This window comes from Lineus longissimus, chromosome 3 (genome assembly GCF_910592395.1).
Source record: "Lineus longissimus chromosome 3, tnLinLong1.2, whole genome shotgun sequence".
In the NCBI taxonomy this organism is placed as follows: domain Eukaryota; kingdom Metazoa; phylum Nemertea; class Pilidiophora; order Heteronemertea; family Lineidae; genus Lineus; species Lineus longissimus.
This window is the reverse complement of record NC_088310.1, coordinates 6,847,280-6,873,861: the sequence shown is the minus strand read 5'-3', so window position 1 is coordinate 6,873,861 and position 26,582 is coordinate 6,847,280. Positions and strand designations below refer to the sequence as shown.

The 26,582-nt window shown below is 40.5% G+C and overlaps 1 protein-coding gene across 1 annotated transcript in view; it reads left to right on the top strand.

Moving 5' to 3' along the window:
- The window catches only part of LOC135484745 (uncharacterized), an 88,745-nt gene extending 67,156 nt beyond the window's left edge, over positions 1-21,589 (top strand). Inside the window, exons 3-10 of the mRNA XM_064766414.1 lie at positions 4,606-4,788; positions 5,504-5,631; positions 6,521-6,702; positions 12,091-12,250; positions 17,973-18,029; positions 18,349-20,032; positions 20,442-20,533; positions 20,827-21,589. Coding sequence (XP_064622484.1) covers positions 4,606-4,788; positions 5,504-5,631; positions 6,521-6,702; positions 12,091-12,250; positions 17,973-18,029; positions 18,349-20,032; positions 20,442-20,533; positions 20,827-20,981 — 2,641 coding nt within the window. The 3' untranslated portion in view covers positions 20,982-21,589. The remainder of the gene's footprint in view (positions 1-4,605; positions 4,789-5,503; positions 5,632-6,520; positions 6,703-12,090; positions 12,251-17,972; positions 18,030-18,348; positions 20,033-20,441; positions 20,534-20,826) is intronic.
- The last annotated feature ends 4,993 nt before the right edge of the window (positions 21,590-26,582 follow it).

The following is a 26,582-nucleotide window of genomic DNA, read 5'->3' as shown; positions in this document are numbered from 1 at the left end:
ACATTTGGGACAAGTTCACTAACCGGGTGCGACTGGTTGGAGTAGTATACTGTCTTGGTGTAAACAACACTTTTCAAACATTATCTTCTTTCATGTCTTCGAACAATACACTGTTTTAATTATTCTGAACACGTCTGCTTCAAACTGTCAAAACCATTACACAAGAAAAGATTGTTATTGCTACGAAACTGCGTGAAGTTGGGCAATTGAATTTATGCTGAGCACTAGAGGATATTATCTTTCTCGTTTCAAAACAAAGGTTTCATTAGAGGGTGTTCCAAAAATAATGCCAAGTTGCATATTCCGATATGGGGCTTACTACTAGATATATTGCGAACAGGGTAGGATTTGGTTTGTTTCGTTCATACTCTTGCAACAGCACTGATGTAGTTAAAAATGTGGCGAGAGTTACCTACATTTAGTCGTAGCTTAAAGTATGCATGTTTACTTGATCCCAATCTCCAACAAAATCAACAGTAAACCAGACCTCCTTCATCAATCCCATCTTCTTTCCATCGCTGAAACCTTTGTAACAAATTAGGATTGCACTCTATAGAGTCATAGTTCCTTAGTAGGATCTCTATAGACGTCTTAATTAAACCATGGAGGTCGGCATTCAAACCGAAACACTTAAGGTCGGCACACCACTTCTCTAACTTGCCTTTAGATTTCGTAATTATTCAGAGGAAACATACCGCTTTTGAAACCCACTCAGAGTGTTCACCAGAATTAACGGTGGCATGCTGAAAAGTTTGGATCAATAAGTAACTTACTCTGACCTTTAAAGATATTGGGCGATAACTAGATTTATCTTTCTGTGCCAGCTTCACTTCTTACTTCGAATTCTCTTAACCAAAGCCCCCTCTACGGAATCATTATTGAATAACAACTGCTTTTCTGAGGTTTACTGATAATAACGTAACTAGCTGTCAGTATCTCAAGGTGAAAAATATGATGCTGTCGACAGCCGAGACACGAAGCAAATCTATATGACCCCTAAGGCTCACAGATATGTCAATTTTTATTTCCAGGACATGTTTATTACAAGATATTCGAGCACATTTATAGATTGTTTGAAAGATGTTTCATTTCTTGAAATAGCATTTTATTTATTGGCAAAGAACGTTTAAGATTTATTAAGAAATGGTTTTGTGAGTGGATGGTGCGTCATTAAATAGCATGGTAGTGTGTTATCTCAGAAGTGCAATATCGTTTTTTGAGGTTATATTTCTCGCCCTGTGCCAACATTTACTCATAAACTGAATTAAGTGTCGTAGCAGTCATATACTTTATACATGTACTTTTCGGTTGGTTGGCCCCAGAATCTTAAGCAATGGAAGCAATGATAATACTTATATGTGTGATCATAATCTGTAACCAAACCCATCATATTGCTGTCACCTGTACCTCGTATGTTGGTATCTTGCGAAACGAATGATGTCTCCTGAGGGTGGTATACCCAAGTCAATCTGAAACATCATTTACAGACGAAATTGAGCTGACGCTGACGACCAGGCGTGTGACACGTTGAGGAGTCGGCTTTTCTTCGTCGTTCATATATCAATGCACAACAAAAGCAAATCCATATTGATGACATTTTACCTTTGCTTGGAGTGTAGATGTGTTGATTGAGTAATCAATGTAGAGTCAGATTTAGATTTGAAAAAACAGCTCTTCACCGTTACAGATCCCATCCAGTCTATAACCACAAATAGGCTTCGTCAGTGTCGCTTAAATGCTAGCAAATACCACATCTGACGTTATTGGCTTCATTAGCAAGGGTGGCAGCTAGAGTTCAAGGTGAAAGGGTAATCGGCACATAACCTCGTGAACGGGTGGGCGATTCTCCCTTATTGTGTATGTGTGGTCACCTATTGATCATGATGTCCATTAGCTCTCCTTCATTAGGCGTCTAAGTAGCGGATACTCTTGTCGTGCCTAACCAAAGGGTGTGATGAAACCTTGTCCAGGTTAAGGCCCGGCTAAATGAGCATCAATCATGTCTGGCTAGTCAGTAGGAAGTATCAACCCACAGGCGTAGTTATGTCAATGCAGCTTCTTGGAAGGCAACCAAAAGATGTGATGAAACCTTGTCTTGGTTTGCTTTGTTTGATGGTGTCTGTCATTTCGGGCATGTGTAGAAAGTATCAGCCATGCAGGCGTACCTTCTCTATCTCTTATCAAGCTAAATCTAATGATCTTTTTTACCGTCGGTATATACCCGGGATTGAACCTGGTGGGCGTCTTTCATTTCGTGTTTTGCAGTCACCACAGCCGATATAGCAGTGACTTTTGATTAAAAGTCGTAACCCCAAATATTTATTACTGCGGCGAGTGTTGCAGTGAATGTTGTCTGGGTGATTGTGGGGACTGATGTTGCAGCTTCTCAATCGACCGGAAATGTCGTTAGATGTTATGTCGCCAACAGCATAATGAGTAGCTAGTGCTTAGTTCGCAACAAATATCAGTATGAGACTCCAAAAGAAGTCAGGTGTGGTGTTTGAAGTTAACATTTCTAGAGAAAGCAAGATGTTTGACATGAAATAAGGCACTGATGTGAAGTACGGCCTTGACGAAGCCAGAATATTGGTATATCTCGTGTTGCGGGCCCTCTTATCTTGTATCGGATGCATATTTCGTTTTTTTATTGGATTCTGTGTTCAGCAAGTTCGTACATCGTTTTTGTGTCTCTCACACATTTTCTTTTTTTGGATTCTACTTTATGCCATTGAGTGCATGATATGTTCAAGATACATTGTATCCAAGAGTGGCTAGTTATCAATCAGTGACTCGTAATAAAGTCACAAGAAGAGCTTGTAAGGACGTCGCCATTTTATTGAATTCACTGATGGAGATGAGCCGACATCGTGGCTCTTGTACTGTCATCAACAAGCAATTTCGAAACACTTCCTGGGATAAGACTCTCGTACCACGTGTTCTAGCAGTTCTTTATTATAACTTTCGGTTTGATTCTGTCTCGTTGATTCTATGAATATCATCTTGGACCTAAAAACCGCAGTCATCATTTAATTAGCCACACGATTATTTGGTGTTCTTTTATAGGAGTATCATCTTCTAAAAGATCACTGCAACTTCACCCGGCTGTTGGACATGTGGTGTACATCGGGTACGTGACGCCGGTTTCATATTTCCGACACTCCGTCACATTCCGTACATTTCAACATGAATTTCGAAATTTCGTGACTTTGTCTCCAAAGGAAAGGACTTAAAAGCACTTTGTTCCGGAGACATAGCAGTGAAGTTTTCACAGATGACTGCTTAAAAAATAAAATTTGCTACAAAACAGTCCTTATGTCTCGTCTATGAGTGGTTTTGCATGCATCCGAGCATATCAGTTGTGTAGTAGCGTATCTGTGGGCGGAAAAACGAGTCTCCCTTCTCCAAACAATGGTGACGGTACGGTATGGTGAATATTACCTCTTAAAAATGGTTAGCATAATGTCAGAGGGCACGTGTTCCAAATATTACCATGCTCGTTTTACATATTTGATACAACAAGGCTGCAAATGTTTCTTCCCACATATCATGTTAAGGGTTTATGATATGAATTTTCATGCCGTGACATATTAGCTTAGTGGCACCTGATCTAGGTATAAATTCTGGCTTCCCAGCCCACCCGAGAGCAATAGAAATCGAATGGCAATTAGCCTCCTCCGTGGATGTCATCAGATCTAGCCGATTTACGCCTGATGTCCCACCTCGACACTGCTTACAGTAACGACAGATGCTTTCATTCGATATTTGCGCAAGTAGGGGCTGTGACGTCTGCTGCTGAGGCAATAATGTGTAATGAAGTGGTGGTAGAAATCTTGGAAGAGATAAGCATTTTGTATGCTCAAGAGAACTTGTGGGCCCTTGTAATGAGTTAGTCGATATGGCAGGTTCTACATGTATGATAACCATTGATTGGTCAAGCTGGTGGAAAGTAACCCTTTCTGAATATCTTCGTCACCACATTGGTAGCTTCATGGTCTTCCTGGGTCTTCATCTTCATTCGTCTTCGACCGTAGTACGCAAAGCAATGTGATAAGCTAATATTAGTTATAGAGACAGCTATTGTTGCAGGCAACGTGGGCGTCTATCTGTCACAATATATATCCAATATGTCTAAAATATCTGCGTCACAGGATAACACGAGATTGTCAGGGTGTATGTACTCAATAATCTGTCAAAAAAAACAATAAAATGTCCTTGTCCCCCAAGGAGACCCGACTTGTCTCATGTATAAGATACACGGAACAGGTAAGAAGCATCCTACGTTTCTTACTTCTGGCCGGAGTGATAGCCAGGGGCATTGCATGACCGTGTACGATTTACATTTTCTGGGCTGTTATCATTTTTGTGAAAATATTGTACTAACTACAACACGTGTACCATTTGCTGTTCAGGGCGGGTGACACCCTGCAAGTGTTAAGTTCCATATCTAATAACCCCCAATATGTTCTTATTTACAGGCAGCGACAACGGCAGCCATATTACCAGTTAAGAGGACTTGACAACTTAATCATGGAGTATCTTCTGTATATCACAACCTTAAGGTTACACAATATGTAATAATTATATTCTCACTTTCTCACCTTCCAGGGCAACAGAAGCAGCCAGATTGCAGGTGTACGATATACTAAGTGATACATTCATTCCTGATGGCAAACAAAGCGAACAGGATATAGTACTATCTATTCAACAGCTGAAAGCAACTAATACTGATCTCAGTTTGGAAGATGTTTTTGCAAAGACGGGGCATAGGCGGGAAGATTTTATAATCAGGTAAACTTTGGTTAAGGATATCTGCTCCCCCACATCAGCGTTTCATGCCCCGTATCTCGCACATGCCGTATCTTTTGTAACATGAATGATAAGACATTGTGCAGATTGAGAGGATAAACAGAGTTACCAACGGCTTTATTACCAAGCCTTCCATTGGAAAAACAGCAAACATGTTTTAATAGTTTACTACCAAATGAAACAGGAAGACCAACAGACTAACAGAAAAATATATTCCTTGACATCACCTATTGTAGTGGATCCATTTACGACACGATGTAACTTTGTCTTATCGTTGAGAAGAAGATTTGTAGTCTGTGTGCAGCAGGAATTTGTACGATTGTATAGTCGGGGCAATGTTTCCCTTAAAAGGGAACACTTAACATATAACTGCGATGGATTACTCGACACAAAAAAGCTATTTGGCGTAGGCCTGTCAACGTCACGCGATCATGGCATTCGAAGTCTTTTGCGAAGGCGGTCAGGTTGCAGTGTCATCTGTCTGCGAGTGGTCTTGTTATGAACGATTCCTATGAAACACATTCTCCAAACTTTCATTTTGTAATAGAAGGCGTGTTATCGACGTTGCTCAGTTGTTGTTTTTTTTCGCTTTATTATGTCAACCGAGCTTGCTCTACCGATCAAGGGGTTTTTTTTACAAAGCAAACGTCATACGTGATATAAATGTACTTATATTCGTGTATCTTTCTGGTTTCAGTTGTTTTTTCAAGGGAGAACGGTGTCGGGGTGACGATTGGAAAGTCACCATGACAGATTACGGAATGTGTTACACATTCAATGGGGGTCCGTTTAGTAAGAAGAAAGTTAGGTCCACATCTCAAATAGGTAAGCTTTCAAGGCTCTCTGTTCGATATCTCATCAAATCCCCCAGAATTTCGCCCGGATACCAATTGATCCGCGACTGATGTAGTCTTTTTTTAACGAATAAATTGAGTTGTGCGCTGCGTATAAAGCCTTCCTGAGATATCACCTTTACTATTTTTAGAACCCGGAAATAACCGAAATATGCCGAACATGACATTGGCGATGCCTGTCAGATAACATGTCTGATAGACGCCAAATCGATATCGTAAAGGGATATACCCTCTAGTCGTTTGATAATACGGTGATATCTGATCAGGGCTAATATCCGCCAAGAGACTAGTATCTATTTATCACATTTCGGCAGTGCGAAATAAAATCGAATTTGTGGTTAGGGAAGTGAGACGTCATGCATGGGTGACATTCTGAGGGCGTGAGCAGGGCAGTTTCAGTCGATGACTCTGATTAATAGATAAATCCAAATATGCATTAGTATTGAGAGTACGGAGGGGAGAAAAGATTAAAGGCTGTGAGATGCATTCAAATCTCTGTATTACAGCTTAACGGGTAGTCACGAATCGATTTGGAAGAGACACTTGGGCAACACTAGAAATCAACAACACTGAAAGAGCTTTGCCCATTACTGGAAAAGCTGAAACAAAATAATAATTTAAAGCATTTCCAGCGACAAATGGCTCGATGTCTTGATCATTTGCTCCTATTTACATCAAAATGACGAAACAATAAAAAATGTAGGTCCACTGAACATTTCTTGATACCAACAATAACGCCAATGACATTCATGTAATACCGAAGGTTGGCATTCAACCACAGCTACATGTAGGAGCAGCAGGGGGCAGCGGAAGTCCACATTTAAACAAATGACTTATTCTCAGACCTTTAATTCTTGCAGGACCACAAGGGGGACTAAAACTACGTCTCAATATAGAGCAATATGAATATATGAATGGCCCTAACCAGGGGGCAGGGATCCGGCTCTTGGTCCATGACCAAATGGAGCTGCCAGCAGTGACTAGCCTTGGGACGGCTATACCCCCCGGATCGCATGCTTTAGTAGGGATGTCAGTGAATAAGGTAAGATGCTTTCCTTTTTTCAATTGTCAATTCAAGCTTGCGCCCCTGCGGAAAACCCAAGTGCGCTCACAGCAAACTTGGCATATTCCGTAAGACTTCTTTACACGCCGATATAACCCAACATGTAGTTCCTCTCGTGGGCGCGTGTCGGACGCCGAATGTCATGCGTCAAAGTATGAATTCGGCTTTTACGTTGCAGAATAATAGGTACTATAATATTCATATTGTACTGAGAGGTTGCCGAAGAAGAGGCGTTGCATACATCAAAAAGCTTCAAGGTTGCAATGACACATTCATCATTACAAGTGGCACTATAGCTAGTATATTCGTCCTATCGATGCATCTCAAAACGCTGTTTAACCATAATGGCGCCGTACTATAGTAGACTTTCTTATGTATGACGTTATCAAATTGCTTTTGTCGTAAGGTTGTCAATTTCTTCCTCTTGTTGGAATGTTTCTTGGTAATATAACAAGCTTTTTGGTGGGATTTTGAATACTTCGACGATAACAACGAATTCACCATGACGTGGCTCCTTTTTCGGGTGAAATTGTCCATCTTATAAGTACACCCGTTCATAACTGTGTGCAGAGTGCAATGAACATGACTGTGTACAATGTACATGCACTTTTAACATAAACTATTATGGAGCCTCATCACTTAGAAACATTACGACGTGAACAAATTGAGTTGCATATGAAGATATCTCCGCCATCATGCACTTTCAAAGGAGTATCGAAGTCTTCATCATCGAAATTACCACTCTTTTGACATTAAGTGAAAGCTCTTGGCGACACTTTACATTGTGGCTAATGCTACTACATCCCCACTGGATGTTATTTCCTGACATATGATACGGTTTTATTGCATCCTCTTGGCGGATGTGATGGCAGTTTTCCGTAAGAATGATCGGCATTTTGGTTTCAATGAGGTTCACTGACTTTCTGAATTATACCCAGGCTCGGCAAGCGCCATAGATATCACTAGAATATCGGCTATCGTCAGTGCCCAATGACTAATGTTATACGCATGACTGATATCGGATAGGCCTGCGGACCCCAATGCATTGAAAACACTAAGAAAGTACTTCATAGGTTTCTATTAGAAATACCTTCAGCGGAAAATCTCTCTTCTTGAATAGTCTAGAATGATCCTCTGATTATACAGTTGCCAGAATCTCTCATTTTTCTTCACAACAACTAATCTTCATAACCTTAATTCTTGTTAGTTTAAGCAACAGAAGGGTCTCCCGTATACCATTATTTGCCATATTTGCAGTTCTAGCGCCTGATATCGTTTTTGACTCGGAAGCCATATAGGGCAACATTTGAAAAAGGCAACGTTGTACATGTTTGCATAGTATAAATTTAATGTGTCGGTGTTCCGATCTTCTGATTCGATTCAGACTGTACATTGTTGACTAGACAAATGTAAAATCAATCAATCCTCTCAATTCGATGTTTACGCTGCTCTTTTTTAGTAATGACAGACAGACATTAGCCTTGTTTTTACTTCATCGATCTCCGATAAATGGATCTCGTTCTAACATTGATGTACACATGATAATTGCCTACCTGGAATTCCTTACATTCGATAGTGATTCGCCCTGACAATGAGTATACGATCCATGAACCTTTGATACTTTTACGTCTGCCGAGCCAAATAAAATGATGCGATTGGCAAGTTCCCAACCTGACAAATGCACGTATACCTGAAATGGGTGCTGTACAATCATATACCTTTTGTATTATTCTTCAAAAACATCGATATCTCACCGATAGTGTTTTTTATTTTCCACCGTGGGAAGAGAACTGCTTCGTGTTTATAAGGGTAGATGCATCCCAAAGTGCCAACATGAGAATCACTTAAAAAACTTTGGCAAAGTGCTATACCTCTATAGAAACTGAATACCCCAGCGTCCATTTAAAGGACTAAGAAATATTATCATTGAAAACATCCAATATAAGAAACTTGGAGAAAACAGGCGCGGAAAATACCCAATATATACCGTTATCTCGTCGTGTGCCGGAAATTATTAGGTTTTGCGGTGGTGTTCGCATTTTTGGCGAAATCCGCTTTGATTGTGATTCTGTCGTTGACGCGAATATCAATATCAGATGTGTAAAAAGGTGGACAGCGGGTATCTCTTCTCCAGAAGTCATTTGCAGTAGGAAGGACTTTGTTAATGGAGGACTTCTAAAGACTTACTATAGCATTCATTATGGTCTCTCAGCCAACTTTCACAGTGGATCACTTCAGAGGCATCGTGGCTTAAATTAAATTCCCCGTTTAAAAGCGATATGATAAGTCTACCACGGCTTGGAAATGCGAAATTCTATTGGAAATCTTTTGTGCGGTGTATTTGTTCTTTTTTCGCAAATCGGTGAAAATGGATACCCGGTATACAATATCGTGCTGAACGCTGCAACTTCTTAAGGAGTATCAGTTGCACCGCCCTCATGAGGCGACACCACCATCAGGTTTTTAGTACGATTTCTTGCATAAGCACACGCACTCGTCGAACTACATGTTGGTGTTCGAGCTTTTGATATGAAATAAAATAGTCATCACCACCTAGATTTCGCGAAAATTGGATTGACTCTCCAGTAATCATTTGTATTGCTGCCAAGATATACTCTGATGATTTTCTTATCAATACCACGGATGTAGAGCTCTACATCCGTGTCGGCAATACAAGGCCAAATAGCTCCGCCTAAAAAATGCTTTCCCTAATTGCTAACTTGTTCCCTCCAACCTCATGAAATTTCATGAAAATCGTAGTGACGTCTCCCATGCCTTGCATAGTTAAGTTGAATCAGTTGTTGTTGTCGACCGCAAATTTGAGAAGCATAATTTCCGGTACCGGCGCCATCTTCCAAGCGCAATTTCGCAGTTGTTTGCGGTAACATTGTTCGGCGGTAAATTGCCTCTGGAAGTCTTTTAGAACAAATTGTTTGGCATTGCCAGGGAGTTGTAATAGAATCGGCCATTATACACCTTGAGCTCATGTTAAAGATAGGATCGACGCTAACTCTCAGTCACTCTGCAGCGAACCTCTCGAACCGAGAACACAATGACTTACTGGAGCCTATTCATCAAATATATTTAAAAAGGGCGAGCTTATTATGTATATTTGGTGATATTCACAAACTCATGTCTTTAAAAATGACCTTGCAATCAATGACTGCTGGGGAATAGAGCTATGAAACCCTCCCACTGATAATAGTTACGCGTAACCATGACACCAACAGGCCATAAATGGACATCGTCTTTCATATCAGTAAACATTTGCTTCCTTTCTACCATTAGACCAGTGAACTTCTTTTGTCAAGTGAGTATCCTTTCCGTTTCTACCAGTGATCTTCTTTTATGCTGATGGACCTCGTCATGTGTGTACCAATCATCGCTACCGAACATTAAGGCTCCCTAAATTCGGCGGGCATTTTATTTTCGCTTAGACTCCCTCCAGCGCCTCAGGAAATTGTTTTGCTATGTCCTCCTCCTAAGATCGATAGCCTTTTGTATCGATTTTAGACTTTGCCATATCAACGGAAAGAGATAAAAGCCAAGATGGGCTTAATAAATCTGGCTACCTCATTACGCCCGCATTGCCTTCTTATAGAATTGCCCTGCGATGTAATTTTTCTAAGATGGATACATCTGGTTATTTCTTTACATTCGAAGCTGGAACGGGTATGTTGGTAATGAGTGCCTCAAGCAAGAAGTCCGTTCCAATTAGAGTCAAGAAACATCTAAAAATTTGAACTCTGAAAAGGCTGGCTGAAAGATGCTTTATTTGAAGATAAAGCTTGCAAATGTTGAAACCCAATTAATAAATACCGTGAACTTCTGGTATTCGAAGAATCAAGGTTACCAGTGAGCAAGATTCAGTGACCTTGGGTTCTGTAAGTGCAGACCAAAGGTATCTGTCGCATACATTAGTGCGCTTTTTCTTGTGTGACTTATACGAAATTCTTTCTCTTGGGCCGCTCCGTAAATGCAGACCAAGCGAATGTTTATTGTGTGACTTATTCGAGATTCAGAGCAGTTATAGCGGCTCAGCTAACTTGTTCATCCTTTTGCATTCCCTTTGTGCATGTACAAACTCGACGACAGTGTCCATTATTGTTCAACCCTCTCCACGCCGCAATACTGCAGACCTTACATTAAACAGCCAATGAACTTGTGTTGTGCAGTATGGTTATCTGGGCACAAATATCAAAATATCAGAACTGCCCTGAAGAGGAAGTTGTTCTAGTCTGCCGCTGCCGTGATTCCCGCACTATGCATTTCCTTTACCACACAGGCTTTTTTCACCTGATTCCTCATGTCATTTTTGGCACAAATTCAACCTTGACCCAGTTTTCCCCAAAGCTATATCTCGAGTCCTAATCTCAATCGCTAAAACGACCCACGTAAAAAGAAGAAAGTCACGTAAGAATATTGCCACTGACTTTAATCATGATGCACCATGATATTTGTCACATGATCTTACTATTGAAAAAGCCGACACGCCGTATCGCCCCCACCGCTGTACATCCCGTTTGGTATGGAGGAGTCCTTTATTGGCGTATAAGGTTACACAGTGCATTGTATCTGCTAAGTCTTTCACCCTTTCGTATTTCCTTTGTACAACCAGAGAATCTCAACATGGAATGGAAATACGTATAAATGTCTTTTCTTCTTGCTGACGTATTGCAGCCCTAAAAGATTTGGACATTTCTTTAACATTCAAAGAAATGTCACTGACGTACAACTGGTAATAATCAAGATGCTCACCATATGTCCTGATACAGTCACTGCGGTATCAGTTCCCAGTCATAGCCAATAATAAACAGCGAAAGAACGGAGAAACCAAAACCTTCGTTTACTTCCATTTTACCTCATGTACAACATGGTGTGACATTGCATGTCGAAAATTCAGATAAACATTTTTATAATGTTCTCAACGTCCTGTTCAGTTTTGTGTACATCTACATGTACATTCAGTTCAAGAATTTTCTATTGTAAGATTCTTAGTTCATGTACATGTACATGTACATGTACATGCATTTCAAGATTTTAACCAGGAATGTTACCAGAATCTTGTTACTCGTGTAAATGCACATGTACATTGTATACGAAAATGAACTGAACTTAACTAAGAAACGTACAAGAATCTCATATGGATTTTCGATCTGGGCAATTATCTTATCGGCATAGATCCTCTAATATATATTGTTTCTCTTAAAAATTCTTTCTAGGTCGAAATCTGTCGGGAGGAAAGATAGGAATTTACTACATTACTGTACTATCTCATTTTTCTGTTGAGGTATGTTGAGGTGTGCTCTGACTTAAAATATCGTTTTTCTTCCTTTTTTCCATTTGCTATCTCTCAAATCATTTCAGATCGAGAATCTGCCTCAGCCGTTCGGGGCCTGCAGTGGCGGCGCCTCATTGGATTACTACGATTACTATAGCGTACAGGGGTGCCTACAGGAATGCAAGCAAAAATACATCATTGATAAGTGTCAGTGCAAGGAACCTTATATGATGACAGAGAAATCTGGTAAGTATGCCAATCAGACTACACTTCCAGCTTAATTGGAAAGAATTTGTTGAACTACTGACTTTAACGCTATGGCAGGAAACAAGAAGCAATACATAAAATCGAGAAAATTATAAGTATTCTGGCTGTCATGACTTGACCTTGCCGGCTTCCCTGAACCTCTAAATAACGCTAGAATGCAGTCTAATAGGACCTTGCATGATTTTTCCATGGACTGTCTAAATCATGCTTATCGCCACCACGCTACACACGGCATGTACAATCGCTCCGTTCCGCGGAAACATATTGTTCCAAAGATATCGTTTCCCCTGGGATCTGAGGTAATGATTTCAATTCAGTATCAATTTGCAGTTGTGCTGATTGTTACTTCATATCGTCCCTTGGAGTGCACCAATATAAAGTGGCGGCTGCCGTGTAAATTCGTTTAACATGTTTATTGGACAAGGACTAGATATTTCCTAAGTAGTTATTATGGACACGTTGTTGGTATGCAATGTATAATATGGCTTTGTGTGATGATGTTCTCCATAACTTAACCAACCCTGCACGCAGAAAGAATCAAAAGTAATATTTTCCACTTTCGTGGTGAAAGTAAAGATGTGTGTCCATCGTATTTTCCAATCAGTTTACGAGAAATATTGAATCACCGAAATGTTCAATGTGATCGTCTTCAGCTAATCGACTCGTAGCTCAAGGCTTTCAATGCTAAGCACTTAAAGCGACTACGACTAACGCTAATACAGCATTCGGAACCATGGATTTATAATAAAAGGCAATTCTTTATGGTACAACCTGTATTCTCTTTCATCTGCACTTACCTTTTTACACATGTTGTGTAATCAATGTGCTACATGCCAATTGAATGCTCTTCTGCGACGGCTTCTAAAACAGCGCAAAAGCTATGGCATCTTTTTTCACAAAATCTAATAAAATCTGTGGCAAGTAACCAAGTCTCGTTGAGGGCAACAGTCTGCCTATTAGAAGATTTAACGGTTCCCAAGAGAGGTAGTACAAGAATGATAAAAACACAGAAGTACGTCACTGCCGCTTGTGGCCCATGAAGATTTACGACGTTCCGGATTGACTTGGGCATTCCGCACCCAGGGATTCAGTCATATTACCATCTTGAGGATCAATAGAGTTTAACTATTGCGCCCCTGCATTTTGATTGAGTGGTTTATTTTGGATGACACTGACATTGTTTCGACTTGAGACTATCAATCCCGATCAGAAAGACTTGATTAGAATCTTTGAAAGTTCGATGATGCCATTGATGCTGTATCATTTATGGGCCCATTCGGTCATGGATGACTCGTGTGTCATACTCCGCCAGGCTTACTTGCCGTCTACATGTACCTGGTCAGGCGAGTCTCTTGATTACATATGCGCACTACAAAATAAAACCAGGCCTTTCCTTGACTTAGTAACGGTGGATATGTCTGAGCTTTGCATCTCATAGTATCACTGAGTTTTTTTCACTGAATGCATTGCAAAGACTAATATCCCAATATGCCCATCAGACTGATGAGATGTTACATCGTTTTTTCACCTGACAGTCATGTCTTATAAATGCTGGTTTGATGTATCGTAAACATTGCCAGTCCACGAGGCAACTGAAAAAAAGTATCCATTGTCACACCGACCTGTATTTTTATCATAGAAATTGCGTCAGCCAGACTACCGAAAAAACCGGAGGAGTCAGATACAAGTAAAAAAATCCTTCCGAAGATTCTTTAGGACCAGTGAACAGAATGCTGATAAACCTATTGATAATCATTCTGCCAACTGGGCTTCATTGATGTCGCGGGTCTCGCCCCGGCAGACCAGTCGCCGCGAGTGAATTTGAATGACCACGAATCAAATTTAGCAGACAGGAAACGTGCCGGTGTACTCGGCCAAAACTTTCCCAAAGGGGGCAGACGTTCTGATATTTACAGTAGCCACACGGAACATAGCCTTAGTGTATGTGAAAATATACGTATCTGGAATATGGGGTGAACGAAATTGTACTGTGTCCCATAAACAAACGCGGATCCGAGTGTGTCTAGTTCACGTGACAATTGGACAATATGGCGTTTTTGTAACGTTGCCAACAACATCAGCTGACTGCGGATATTTTCGCACCAACGCATACATGTCTGCAGCAAGCGAATATCTGCAATACCACCGGGTGCCTTGATTATTTTGGAATGGGGATATTTGATAGCCTGTTTGTCCCAACATTCGCCAATGGATTGGGCGTTGCCTATGCTCCAGTAACTATCTGTTTTGTTGTGGTTGCAAAGTACCATCATGTTTCGTTTGCCTCGTGAATACAGCTAGTAATGTGAATCATAATCGACTTGGATAATAGCTAACTTGGTCTCAGCCTGAACGAGCTAGCCCCATCTCCGCATACACATCACTGGGACTACCAGTGGGAAGCGTATCGTGCCAGAACCTGAATACGGCAAATCAAAGGAAATGACAAACGCCTGGGTTCATTTTTCGATGGGGTTCCTTTCTTGATACTGGTGATCAGAGTCGATAGGATTCTGTCCGGCAGTGACCTACTACAAAGGGCTGTTTTCGTGTAACATCCTGCCGTGGTCACTTTTGTTATTGGATGGTGGCTAATGGATTCCTTACAGACATCTCTTGTTGAATATTGACCCTGTGGCTGCATTCTGCTTAGTCTAGAGGCTGTCGGCCGGACAAAAAGTCAGTCATTAGGGCCACGATAAATGTACTTAGTGAGTGCCATATTTCTTCGCTTGTTTCCGTTCCTCCAATGCGTCGGGAGTCTGATAGTCAAGCAACATGTACCCGAAGTCGTGGGTCCGAAAGAAAAAGCCTTGCCATAATGAAATCCTTGATATTCAGTTCCTGAGAAACGTTTTGTCTGAAGAAGAAACTTCATGAGCGTACACGGATTGTGTGAAAACGTTTTAAGCAAACATTAATTCTAGCACCCTATGGGAGGGTAATAACTGCTGGCAATTAGATCTTGTCTTTTTTCAGTGGTAGCTGGATCAATGACTGACTTAATATTACCTCCAGGGACACTTCACCGTGGATGCAAAACACGATCTGAAATAGTTCTGCGCTTAACTCAACTGCTAGAATCTAACGATTACCAATGTCATTTAGGAAATGTCACATTCACTTGCTGATGAAAAACGGGGCTCAGGAGAAATCCTAAAGAAAATATTCTCCTTTCCGAAGGAAATTATCGGCTTCCGAAAGAAGTCAGAACTCATAAACTGCATGTTTAAATCAATGTTACACATTTGACCTGATTTCGATTCTGTTAGATCCGTGCGTTAGAACCTGTTAAGTAGACGTCTCCAGAACGATAAATTACCAGCTGTGCTGTCTTTAGGAATAACTCGAGCAACACCGAAACTTAGAGTTGTTTCATTCTTGTTGTTAAGTTAATTTCGCCTTTGTTTGTACTATAATCCGAACTGACTCAACTTTGTGTAAATGTATCATCGCCCAATTCGAGGTCCCCGCAAAACATTCATTATTCCCTTACAACATCATGCTAACGAATTACTTCCCAACCATTTCAACAATAGATCTCCTGTTCGCCATTCCTGACATGCATTTCCTGTGTCTACATCCCAGACAGTTCTAAAACTGTATCATATCGTATTCTTACAAGCATTTCTGGGTCCAAGTACATTACTGTTCCGGTGTATAATCCATTCCAGACAACTTCAACCATGGGGAATGTTAATTAAATGTGTTATGACGATACCAATACGAATACTATGAGGCTACTGAATTCTCTTGACATTTACTGGACTGTTCACATCTTTCACAAGAGATTCTACTAACCATTAGCAAGAATCATGATGGTGTGACGATCAGATTCACGTCACAAGATAATAATTATGCTGTATACGGTGTTAACAGTTGTAGAATTGTCCCCAGTCTACAGAGCTGAAATGCCCAACCCTTTCTAACCGTCTAGCAAGTTAGTTGGTATATGAGAAGAATCATTGACCAGCCTGGTCGGAGTTGTGGCCGTTCGTTTGCATGTAAATTACCAAAAGTGCAGATTCGGCAGTTGGAGATGCTTTTCGAGGGCAGTTAAATGTATTCCTTCGAGCAACCAGCCAGACTGATTAGTATACCTTGAGGTACACGAGCGTGTTTAACTTAAGAAATATTCTCAACGGAGACGTATCAGTCAGTTTTGCCCACCATTTTCATTGGCTTGCGTCTAGCGAGCCGGTGGCACGCAGACAATCCGTTACGTGAAATTACCATTTTCTCAAGCTGATGACTGACAACGACTGTGAAAGACTTAAAAAGAACCTCGCTGATTACTGGCAACGACTATGAAAGACGTAAAAAGAACCTTGCTGATTACTGGCAACGACTGTGAAAGACTTTAAAAGAACCTCGCTGGTGACTGGCAACGACTATGAAAGACTTAAAAAGAACCTTGCTGATGACTGGCAACGACCATGAAAGACTTAAAAAGAACCTCGCTGGTGACTGGCAACGACTATGAAAGACTTAAAAAGAACCTCGCTGGTGACTGGCAACGACTATGAAAGACTTAAAAAGAACCTCGCTGATGACTGGCAACGACTATGAAAGACTTAAAAAGAACCTCGCTGATGACTGGCAACGACTATGAAAGACGTAAAAAGAACCTCGCTGGTGACTGGCAACGACTGTGAAAGACTTAAACAGAACCTCGCTGATGACTGGCAACGACTATGAAAGACTTAAAAAGAACCTCGCTGATGACTGGCAACGACTATGAAAGACTTAAAAAGAACCTCGCTGATGACTGGCAACAACTATGGAAGACGTAAAAAGAACCTCGCTGGTGACTGGCAACGACTGTGAAAGACTTTAAAAGAACCTCGCTGATGACTGGCAACGACTATGAAATACTTAAAAAGAACCTCGCTGATGACTGGCAACGACTATGAAAGACTTAAAAAGAACCTCGCTGGTGACTGGCAACGACTATGAAAGACTTAAAAAGAACCTCTCTTTGGACTGACAACGACTATGAAAGACTTAAAAAGAACCTCTCTTTGGACTGACAATGACTATGAACGATCTTGTTGGGGTATACACGCTTCGCGTTGATCGAATACAAATCTTTTAACCTAATCAGCCCGGTACATTCCACTTCGTCAAAAGCATGCAACCCAACAATTGACTGACTTCTATACTAAGAGCGATAATGGGCTTTACATTATGATCCTCTTAATAACAAAAACTCGTCATCTTGTTTTACTATTAGCGAATAGGGAGAGCACTGAACGTAATGAAGCTTGGTGGTACTGCAAGCCTCTCGACATTGTGCACGTATCCTCAAGAAGTCTGAGTCGATGTAAAGCAGCGACCAAACGTGATATGCTAGTGACGGAATTAGCAGTGACGATGTCTCCAAAGCTTTTATTGCGTCTTAGGCGTGCACTTCGACCATTATAGAATTACCAATAGATGCATAATGGAGGACACCAGAGGTTTTCTTCTCCACTGGGGACAGAAAAGCGCCGAACCTGAATGCGAAAAGTATGTTTGATATACCAAAACGATTATACGTTCTTGACATTTACTGTGGTAACTTTAAGAATTGCTTTCCAGTTCGACGAGTAATGTATGTTCGTCACTAACAACATCTCATTTGTAGGGCAGGAAAGTAATCTAAGTCGATGGCAGTGTTGGCTAATTTAGCAATAACTAGTTATTCTGGTTCTTTTTTCAGCGAAAATTCCAGTGTGTTCTCTTCGGCAGTTCCTCGACTGTACCAAACCTGCAAAAGGTATGTCTGAAGTCCTTTCGATCTGATATTTAACAGCGGGCAGGACTATACTTCTCATGCCCCGTAACTTCGGGCCAACCCGCAATTAAATGTGCTGCTTTTTTGTGAGCGTTCTAGACTCAGCAACTATAGAACAGTCGACAGTTAATCCTCGATATTAGTTCGAGATGGCAGACCTCAGAGCTGAGTTGGTCAAAGCAGTTTCGAGTGTGAACTTGAAATGATTCTTCGGCATTAACTAGACTGATAGTAGTTAATTTTGTGTACGATACAATACACCACCTTTTATTCTAATTTCATTTTCTATTCACATTTCCAGATGCTTTTGATAGCAGTAGTAAGGTGTGCACGTGCCCTGTCCCTTGCACTGAGAAAATCTACAGCACTTCCACAAGTCTGGCTTCCCTCTCTTCGTTAGAAAAAGACCGATTTGTTGCCACTCAGCCCGAAATGGTGGACACCATGATAAAAAAATACAAAGTGGCAAAAGAAACTGCTCAAAAGTACGACAGTATGTTGTTACAGAGGAATAAAAAGTTGCTGCAAGATTTATCCGATGCTGTGAATTCGATGGAGATGTACTTGAAAACGCTAATCAAGAAGTTAACGGATATGCAAATGGAGGTCACGGCCGTCGTGGAAATGGTCTCGCCTCGTTTACGATTTCACCGCATGGCGACGCTGTCTTTCATGGAGATGAACATCAAACACAACTTCAATCGGGGCTGGGGGATCATGAGTGATAGTTTTATTGATTACGTGACGTCTGGGTATACATTGGTCCTGGAATATTTCAAAAGATCGGTTGATAAGTTAGATGGCACGAATAGGTACAAAAAGGCTATACGAGACTACCTACTGTATGACGTACAGAGGTATTTAGGTATACGCCAGACAGTCACGAGTAGTGCATTAAAAAATCTCAAGGAGGTACAGAATGCGTATGTGAATGGTACCTTGTTGAATAACTTCAGGTTCTTCGACTCTGTCGAGCAGACGACATCCTACGATAAGGTGTTCACGCCACTTTGCGTACGTCAAGTTACAACTACCGACGAACTCGACTTCAGAATGACGATGGATACACTTCAGAACATCATGGACACCCTGGACTCTATGGGTAACCTTGCGTTGTATGTCCACGGGGGTAACTCAATCAATGGCACGGAGCGTGATATTCTGGCGAATCAATACGCGGATTTGAGCAGGATTTATAACTACCGAATATCACTAATTAAAGATCGTGTGGTTGATAAACCGTTAGAAATCGTTCAGAAAAGATTGGAAAATTTTCAGGCGCTAAACACTAGTCTTTACGACGCCGCGTCAAAGATAATGGTGTACATTACCGCCAGCAAAGATTCTTTAGAATCATTCCTCAGCAATACATTCAGCCGTGTGAAAAACATGCAACAACTCGTCAGCCGATTCTCACGAAGTACTGACGCCACAAAATCGGATATAGCCACTGATCTCATGTCCGACGATGCGGAAAACGTCATTAATTCTTTGCAAAGTTTATTAACGCACATTCAGACTCGTGATAGGGATATAAAAGATACCATGATTGGCCTAAAGGTGGCGGAGGCATCGATTTATCGAGACATGTTAGGAAATCCCTGTATCTCAAAATTTTACAAAATGCTTCGGAACGATTTATCGCAAGCGCAAAACAATGCTACAAGACTTAACATAGCATTCGGTGCGGCTCTCAGGGGTAGTAACCTTGTAAAAATAGTTAGCACTTTGCTAAGGACGCATGTGGAGAAGGTGCAAGAAATGTCATCGTATGAGGTTATGAAACAAACGAACGCTGATCTAGCGCCGTTAAATCTTGACACTAAGTTGCGGGATATTGATAAGACGTTCATGTTCATGGAACGGAAGTATACGTTGGCTCCCACCAAGTATAATGACACGGCCCTCTTCCCCGTGTTCACTAGGGCTAGGGAGCAATTCAAATCGTACGCCAGTAAAAGTACGCTAGATACGGCGTTCATAAAGTAAGTACTCATTCTGCAGTCAGATGGAGAACACCGCGCTTGGTTCGGCAGCCGTGGCGTTTCTCAAACTTCATCGGTGGCGCTCAGTTGCAGGGTGGGGGGAAGCTTGGTTTGGAACCAATTAAAACTGAAATGGTCCAAGCAAGGTGTTGTCATGGCAGTAGAACAACGTTTTAGAAACTGCATGGTTGCCATCTAAATACACGTATACAATTGTTGTCGAGTACTATTGCCTTGGCTTGGCGTTCATATGGACATGTATTTTGAAAGCTTCCAAGCGCACTGCTCAAAATGTTCGGCTATAATATCGAAATGTCTTTAGTGAAGTGCAAAATTTAATCCACAAAAATTATCTTTCATTCTTAAATCCTCATGTTTTCTTATATTGCTCACCCATTCTCGTTTCCAGCGACAATCTGGTGAATGTCGATGTGTTCGTCAACGAGCTTAGCTACGAAACTGTGACACAGGGACGAGGCTACGAGCTTACCACGTTATGGAGTAAGTAAAAAAGTATGATTAGCATGAGTATTTTTCAAGCCTTTCCTCAAACGGGAGATTGGCATATTGTCAAAACAGATACTTTCTCTCAGCTAAGCGCTAGGTCGATCGGCCTAGTAGTGTTGTTTAAGACTATGCTTGTTTTCGATTTATGTCCCCATTACGGCTCTTTCGGAATTCTCATTAGATAAAGTATAGGTGCTAGGTGGTGGTCCGCATCAGAGTTAGTGCTCAACTTGAACTTGACTCAAATGTAAGGCACTTTAATAACTATCCCCGGTTTTCTATTGCAGGCAACATTGGTGGTTCTTTAGCGCTCTTCCTCGGTGCCAGCCTTTTGACAGTCGCAGAAGTTATAGACATTATTGTACATAACGCAGCCCGGAACCGGCGGCCACGACGGCCAAAGTTAAGACGGGACGACACTTCTAGGGAATTCTATCTTTGATTATTGAAATTAAATTAGAATACATTTTTTACGGACACCGCCTCCTTGGCCATAGATGGTTTAACAAATGTAAAAAAATCCGTGATAAATAGACATGATACTGTATAGTACCCGGAGTCCAACTCATTATGCCTGGTGGAGTGCAGTCTGAGGATCGGTCGACTTGTAAAAGTTCTGAACATTCGTTCCAATCGGATCAAAGCAGCCCTCCATGAAGCATTTCCTGTTTTTTAGAGTCAAAGACCAAGCAGCGATCACCCTTTTGTAGTTTTTTACTAAGAGATTCATTCTAGTCGGTCAGCCTGTAAATAGAGCCCATGGGGTATGCCAACGACGGTGACTTTCTCAAGAGAATTCCGCCTTTTTCGGTGTCCTTCGGAGTGTTCTGTGAGCACCATTTGATACTACTCTTCACAGCGGAGCAGCACTGTTGGAAAATGCCAAAATAGCTTTGTAAGGCAAATGCAATGCACTAAAACGACACCAGTTTGGGGAAGCATTCATTCAGTGTTACCCTTTGTCATGCCTAGAGATTGACAGAAGTCGAGAACTGATCAAGCTCGGTAGCATGTTATTATTATGATGATGATGATGATGATGATGATGATGATGATGATGATGATGATGATGATGATGATGATGATGATGATGATGATGATGATGATGATGATGATGATGATGATGATGATGATGATGATGATGATGATGATGATGATGATGATGATGATGATGATGATGATGATGATGATGATGATGATGATGATGATGATGATGATGATGATGATGATGATGATGATGATGATGATGATGATGATGATGATGATGATGATGATGATGATAATGATTATCATTATTATTATCATTATCATTAACTCGTTCCATTATCTTTTAGGTGTTTGAGTTTCTACATAGGAATGCTGAGTCAGCATTTATTGTTTTAGCAGTACAACGTTTAGATCAGTTTATATATATTACCTATCTTCGTTGTTTGTTTTTAGTCTGTAATTTATCATTATAACTAATATCAATAATATAGAAAATAATATGAATTTTCTTTCTAAATATCGTACAGAAGACAAAATAGTCTCCATCAAACTCAGAGTTGTGCATCTGCTACCCAAACTCTTCAAATTGCTTTTCCAAATTTGCAATGATTATCACCAGTCTAATTGAAAGCATTGTTCAGATTTGTCTATGCATGTACATACTAGTAAAGAAAGGCATCAATCGTTAGAAAAGCGTTTGAAATTCGGCTTTGCTTGCTCCTCTTTGTCAAACTCTAAAAACACCCCATGTCAAGCATCATGACAGGCCAATTTGTTCCGACGCTGTTTTGTAATACAAATTTATAAAAAAATTACGATTAAGACAGATTGCTTTCATAACGTTAAGGTGCAGGATTCTCGAATGCTGCATGGTCAAAGTATACCATCACGTGAGCCACATTTATAAATATGATATTGGTTAAACCCGTTTCAATTTCTTCAGCAATTCGACGTAGTAATGCTAACGCAATGGTCTTCCATTCCCTCGTATTTATGATGTGTGTTGTTAGAATAATGCAACAATGGTGCACTCATGTAAATAACCAAATGTGATGATGACATACGCCTGGGGCATCAAATTGTTGATATCGTAACATTGTTTTTCTTATCAAGGGCCCAGTGATGTTCACTGGTCCAACGAAACTACCCTGAAAATGTCTATTTAGATCCAGTGCGCTCGTGAGGTTTTGTGTATACTAAAGTTGTTCTTGATCGAAAAGACAAGTAAGATCAATCCAGGGTAAATGATGGTTCCGTGTCCGCCATAATTGAGGGGAATATAGTTTGTCTCGCTCCATCATTGGGATTGTCATGACTTTTATGCTTTCAGTAAACCATGGTCGAGGTGTTTATATGACACACAGTACCCTACTGTGGACGTCTTCGTGTAACTAAATAAACCTGTAATCTGAATACAACTCAGCTGTATGAAAATTCAGTACTTTCTTTTTACAATGATGCCGAGTACAAAAATGGCATTGACTTGCGTCTTCAAAATTTCAGCTTTTGATCTGAACAGCTAGCGCTTTCGGTAAAAATGAAGGCATATCGCGATAAAAATGTTTGCCTTCTTCATATGTGCGAGAGCGGCGTCAGGGCACTTCCTTCCGGGACCTTGATATAGGCCTCCTCCAACGAGTCTTCTGGAATCGCTCTAAGGTCGCTACGCCCCCGTCCACCAATCTCAACAGCTCGAAAACTTGCACGTCATCACATGTAAGTTTTTATCTAAATTAGTGTCCATTTTCATATCCTTATATGGATCAAAAGCCATGGCTCCTGAATAAAATACCTTTAAGATGAATAATGTTGATTCGACACGACTCTTAAGACATAAAAGGAGAGGTTTTTGCTGACTTCGGAGTGTTAACTTCCGATCACATACCCTGCGGGATTGCTCTGACGTAATTTTACTGCCGCCAAGGGATCAATCACTCTTGAAAATTCGCGGGTAATTTTCAATGAATTGAGTGATGCTGGAGCTCCAATTGGTTAAGATAAATCGACGGCCATCAATAATGTGAACAATGGAACACCTTTACATATCATGTATACTCTATACTTAGAAATCTTTTACTCTAAAATCCATTCTTAGAGTCGGTGGTCAGGCCCAAGACATGGTATCAACGTATTTCATGATATCAGCTACAATTTTAGCGAATAAAAGTAGATGTCAGTTGTTGCAATTATTCGGTAGAAACAAGGGTATGAGATATAAAACAGACGTCTGATTACTGTAACACCATAATGTTAACAAACAAATAGACAAATGACGTTTTCAAATGCTTCTTTATTCTGGCACACCACTGGGACCATCTGCCTGATCAGGTATTCAAAGCAAAATGATGGATAGGTTTTAAGATGGCAAAAAGAAGGTAATTACTTTGTGAGAAGCCATTGTGATGAATGCTTAATTTCGTTCAAAGTTATTAAAGGATCCAGATTAACTATAGATTAACTACAGCGAAAATGAGCCAATTATTATAGATAAGACCCCATTACAGCGACTTTACATAACATTCGAAGAAATCCCGCAAGAAATCTAATTCTGGAGAGACTTCGTGCTATACATTGACCAACGACTGCAACGACTGCATTTGAGGCATTCCTCTCTTCTATTTCGGACAGGAGTCTTGACAACTTAGTGTAAAATATCTTTATAGTTTGGAATAAACATAATACTGTTCATGCAGACCCATCGTCACTGTTTTCTTAGCCCTCACATTTAGCAATTAGATGATGTTAATGGTACAGAACTATAATGAAATATAATAATGTTTGGTTTTGACTTTGTCTTGAACTTTGTAAAAAAAATCATAACCATTATAGTTCCCAGTTTTGTAGATTTTTACAGTGCAGTGTACATGTACCAAGGTCATGTTTATGTAATTTACTACAAACTAAGTGATATTATAAAGAAAAAAAGTCAGAACCGTAGTCATTTTCCACTTTCCTATGAAGCAAGAATTTGTGATTTTTGTTCAGGTGTTGGTTAATCATATAAGTCCGTACTTTTTGCCCATAACAGGCGTGATTAGGTATCTTCAGCCCGAGTAAGCCACGTGCCTCACTGCGAAATTGTGTGATATTTGGGTTCTTGCTCCGTTCAGTAGACGGAGCTATACCATAAAAATGAGATGCATATTGCGATGACGGGAACGAGGCTAAAGTATCTTCTGGTTGGCCGTAACCTGACCGGAAGTCCTGGATTCATGCTTCCGCAAAGTGGCGAATTTAGCAATTAGAAGTGATAGTGTAGTAAAACGGGTATGCATATCAATGATATAATACATGTATATCATTACTTACATGTTATTGTATAATACATGTAACAAATCAATTATACTGACTCCTAAGTTATCGGGTGATATCCCGCATTCTTTTTTACGAAGGTTAAATACCACTTTCTTCATTCAGACAGTTAAAAGTTTTCCTGTTTGTATTGCCCAATCAGGAGCCCTCTACTTTATCATGGGCAAGATTTCTACGCCACACAAGGATGATAGAAGTATTCTGATTGGCCAAACTTGACTTGCAGGTTGGGGAAGGTGGCGAATTCTAGACCGATGTGCTGAACATTGAATTAACCCACGAGATGCATAGTGCATGGCCTGAAGTTTTCGTGATGATATGTGTATAAAGTGCTAGAAACTAAAGTATAGTGTTCATTGATGTAAATAGTGTAATATCTCACAAAACGCGAAAGAGCATTTCGCATTGAAGACCATCAGACCTAAAGGTTTGTGAAATGTTCCAATGTACAGTGTTTCATTAAATCGCACTTAAATATTAAAAAAATGAATAAAAATAAATTAATGTGTATAACGCCACTTGCACAAAGCACTTGTAGAGCGATTTTTTACGGGTAATGATAAAATATACAGTGCATTAATTGTTTTATTATAACATAACAAGTTACTGTAACATTCGTTAGGAGCTATGTTCATGTCACAGGTGGCAGCACTGTAATTCTTTCAATAGTTGAGGGGTACTCATTTTTAAAGGGACACTACTACTATATATATATATATATAAAGGCAGGAACCAAATCATTTAACAATTGTTATGCAATCGCTTGATTGTCAGCTCATTAAGATTGGGATAGGACTCATTCGGGTAAGATAGAGCCATTATAATGGACTGATTACGTTTGACAAAATCGTGGAACGTGTCTGTAATATCTCACGGTACATTCACACTGTATCACGAAGAAGATTTCGACAAACGTATCTTTATGATCTTGGTAAAGATAGGCACTTTTCCATAACAGTTCATATTGGTCAAGATCACCAATTGGACCCGCTAGCGCCTGCCATATCACAGACCCCTTTCAAAAAGAAGGTAGTATTTCCTTTAAAGCAGGGGGGAATACAGCTCGGACAACTGGACGGCCCCGCGACGACCTCAGTCATGCTTGCTTCATCTACAGACCATTTTGTTCTTCTTTACTTTATTGCATATATTTGTTATCTAATTTTTTATTCGAGTTCTTCAAATATTTATTTTGCTGAAACTCGGCGACCAGTTGTAAATATAGCCGGTGCAGCCTTGGGCCAGTTCTTGTTAATATTGTCAGTATATAAATATGCATTGTACATTTTGTAAATCACCATATTTTGTTACAAAATTGTTGACATAAAATCTGGATATTTCCATGATAAGATGTTCTCGTTTCTTCCTATTCCATATACATTTGTACATGTATTACAAGGGCGGGGTACGAACTGGGGTCCTGAATCGCTTGTGAATTACGTTTCCATGGAAACCATATTCACATGGCAGGTTTTTGTAGATTTCCTGCGGGAGAGCCCTCAGACCACTCCCACCCCCACCCCTACCCCCATTTCCCGCAAAAGCCCCCCTATCGGCGCTCCCCGCATTGGCCACAAGAAAGTCACAAACAGTCCATTCGACCCTTTCACATGTTTTCAAACAGAACATCAAGGCCATCCCCGCCAAAGACAATGGCACATCACGAATCTTCCCGTCGAGCAACATCGAGGCAATCCTCGCCAGAGACAATCGCACATCGACAGCCTCCATGTCAGAAACACCA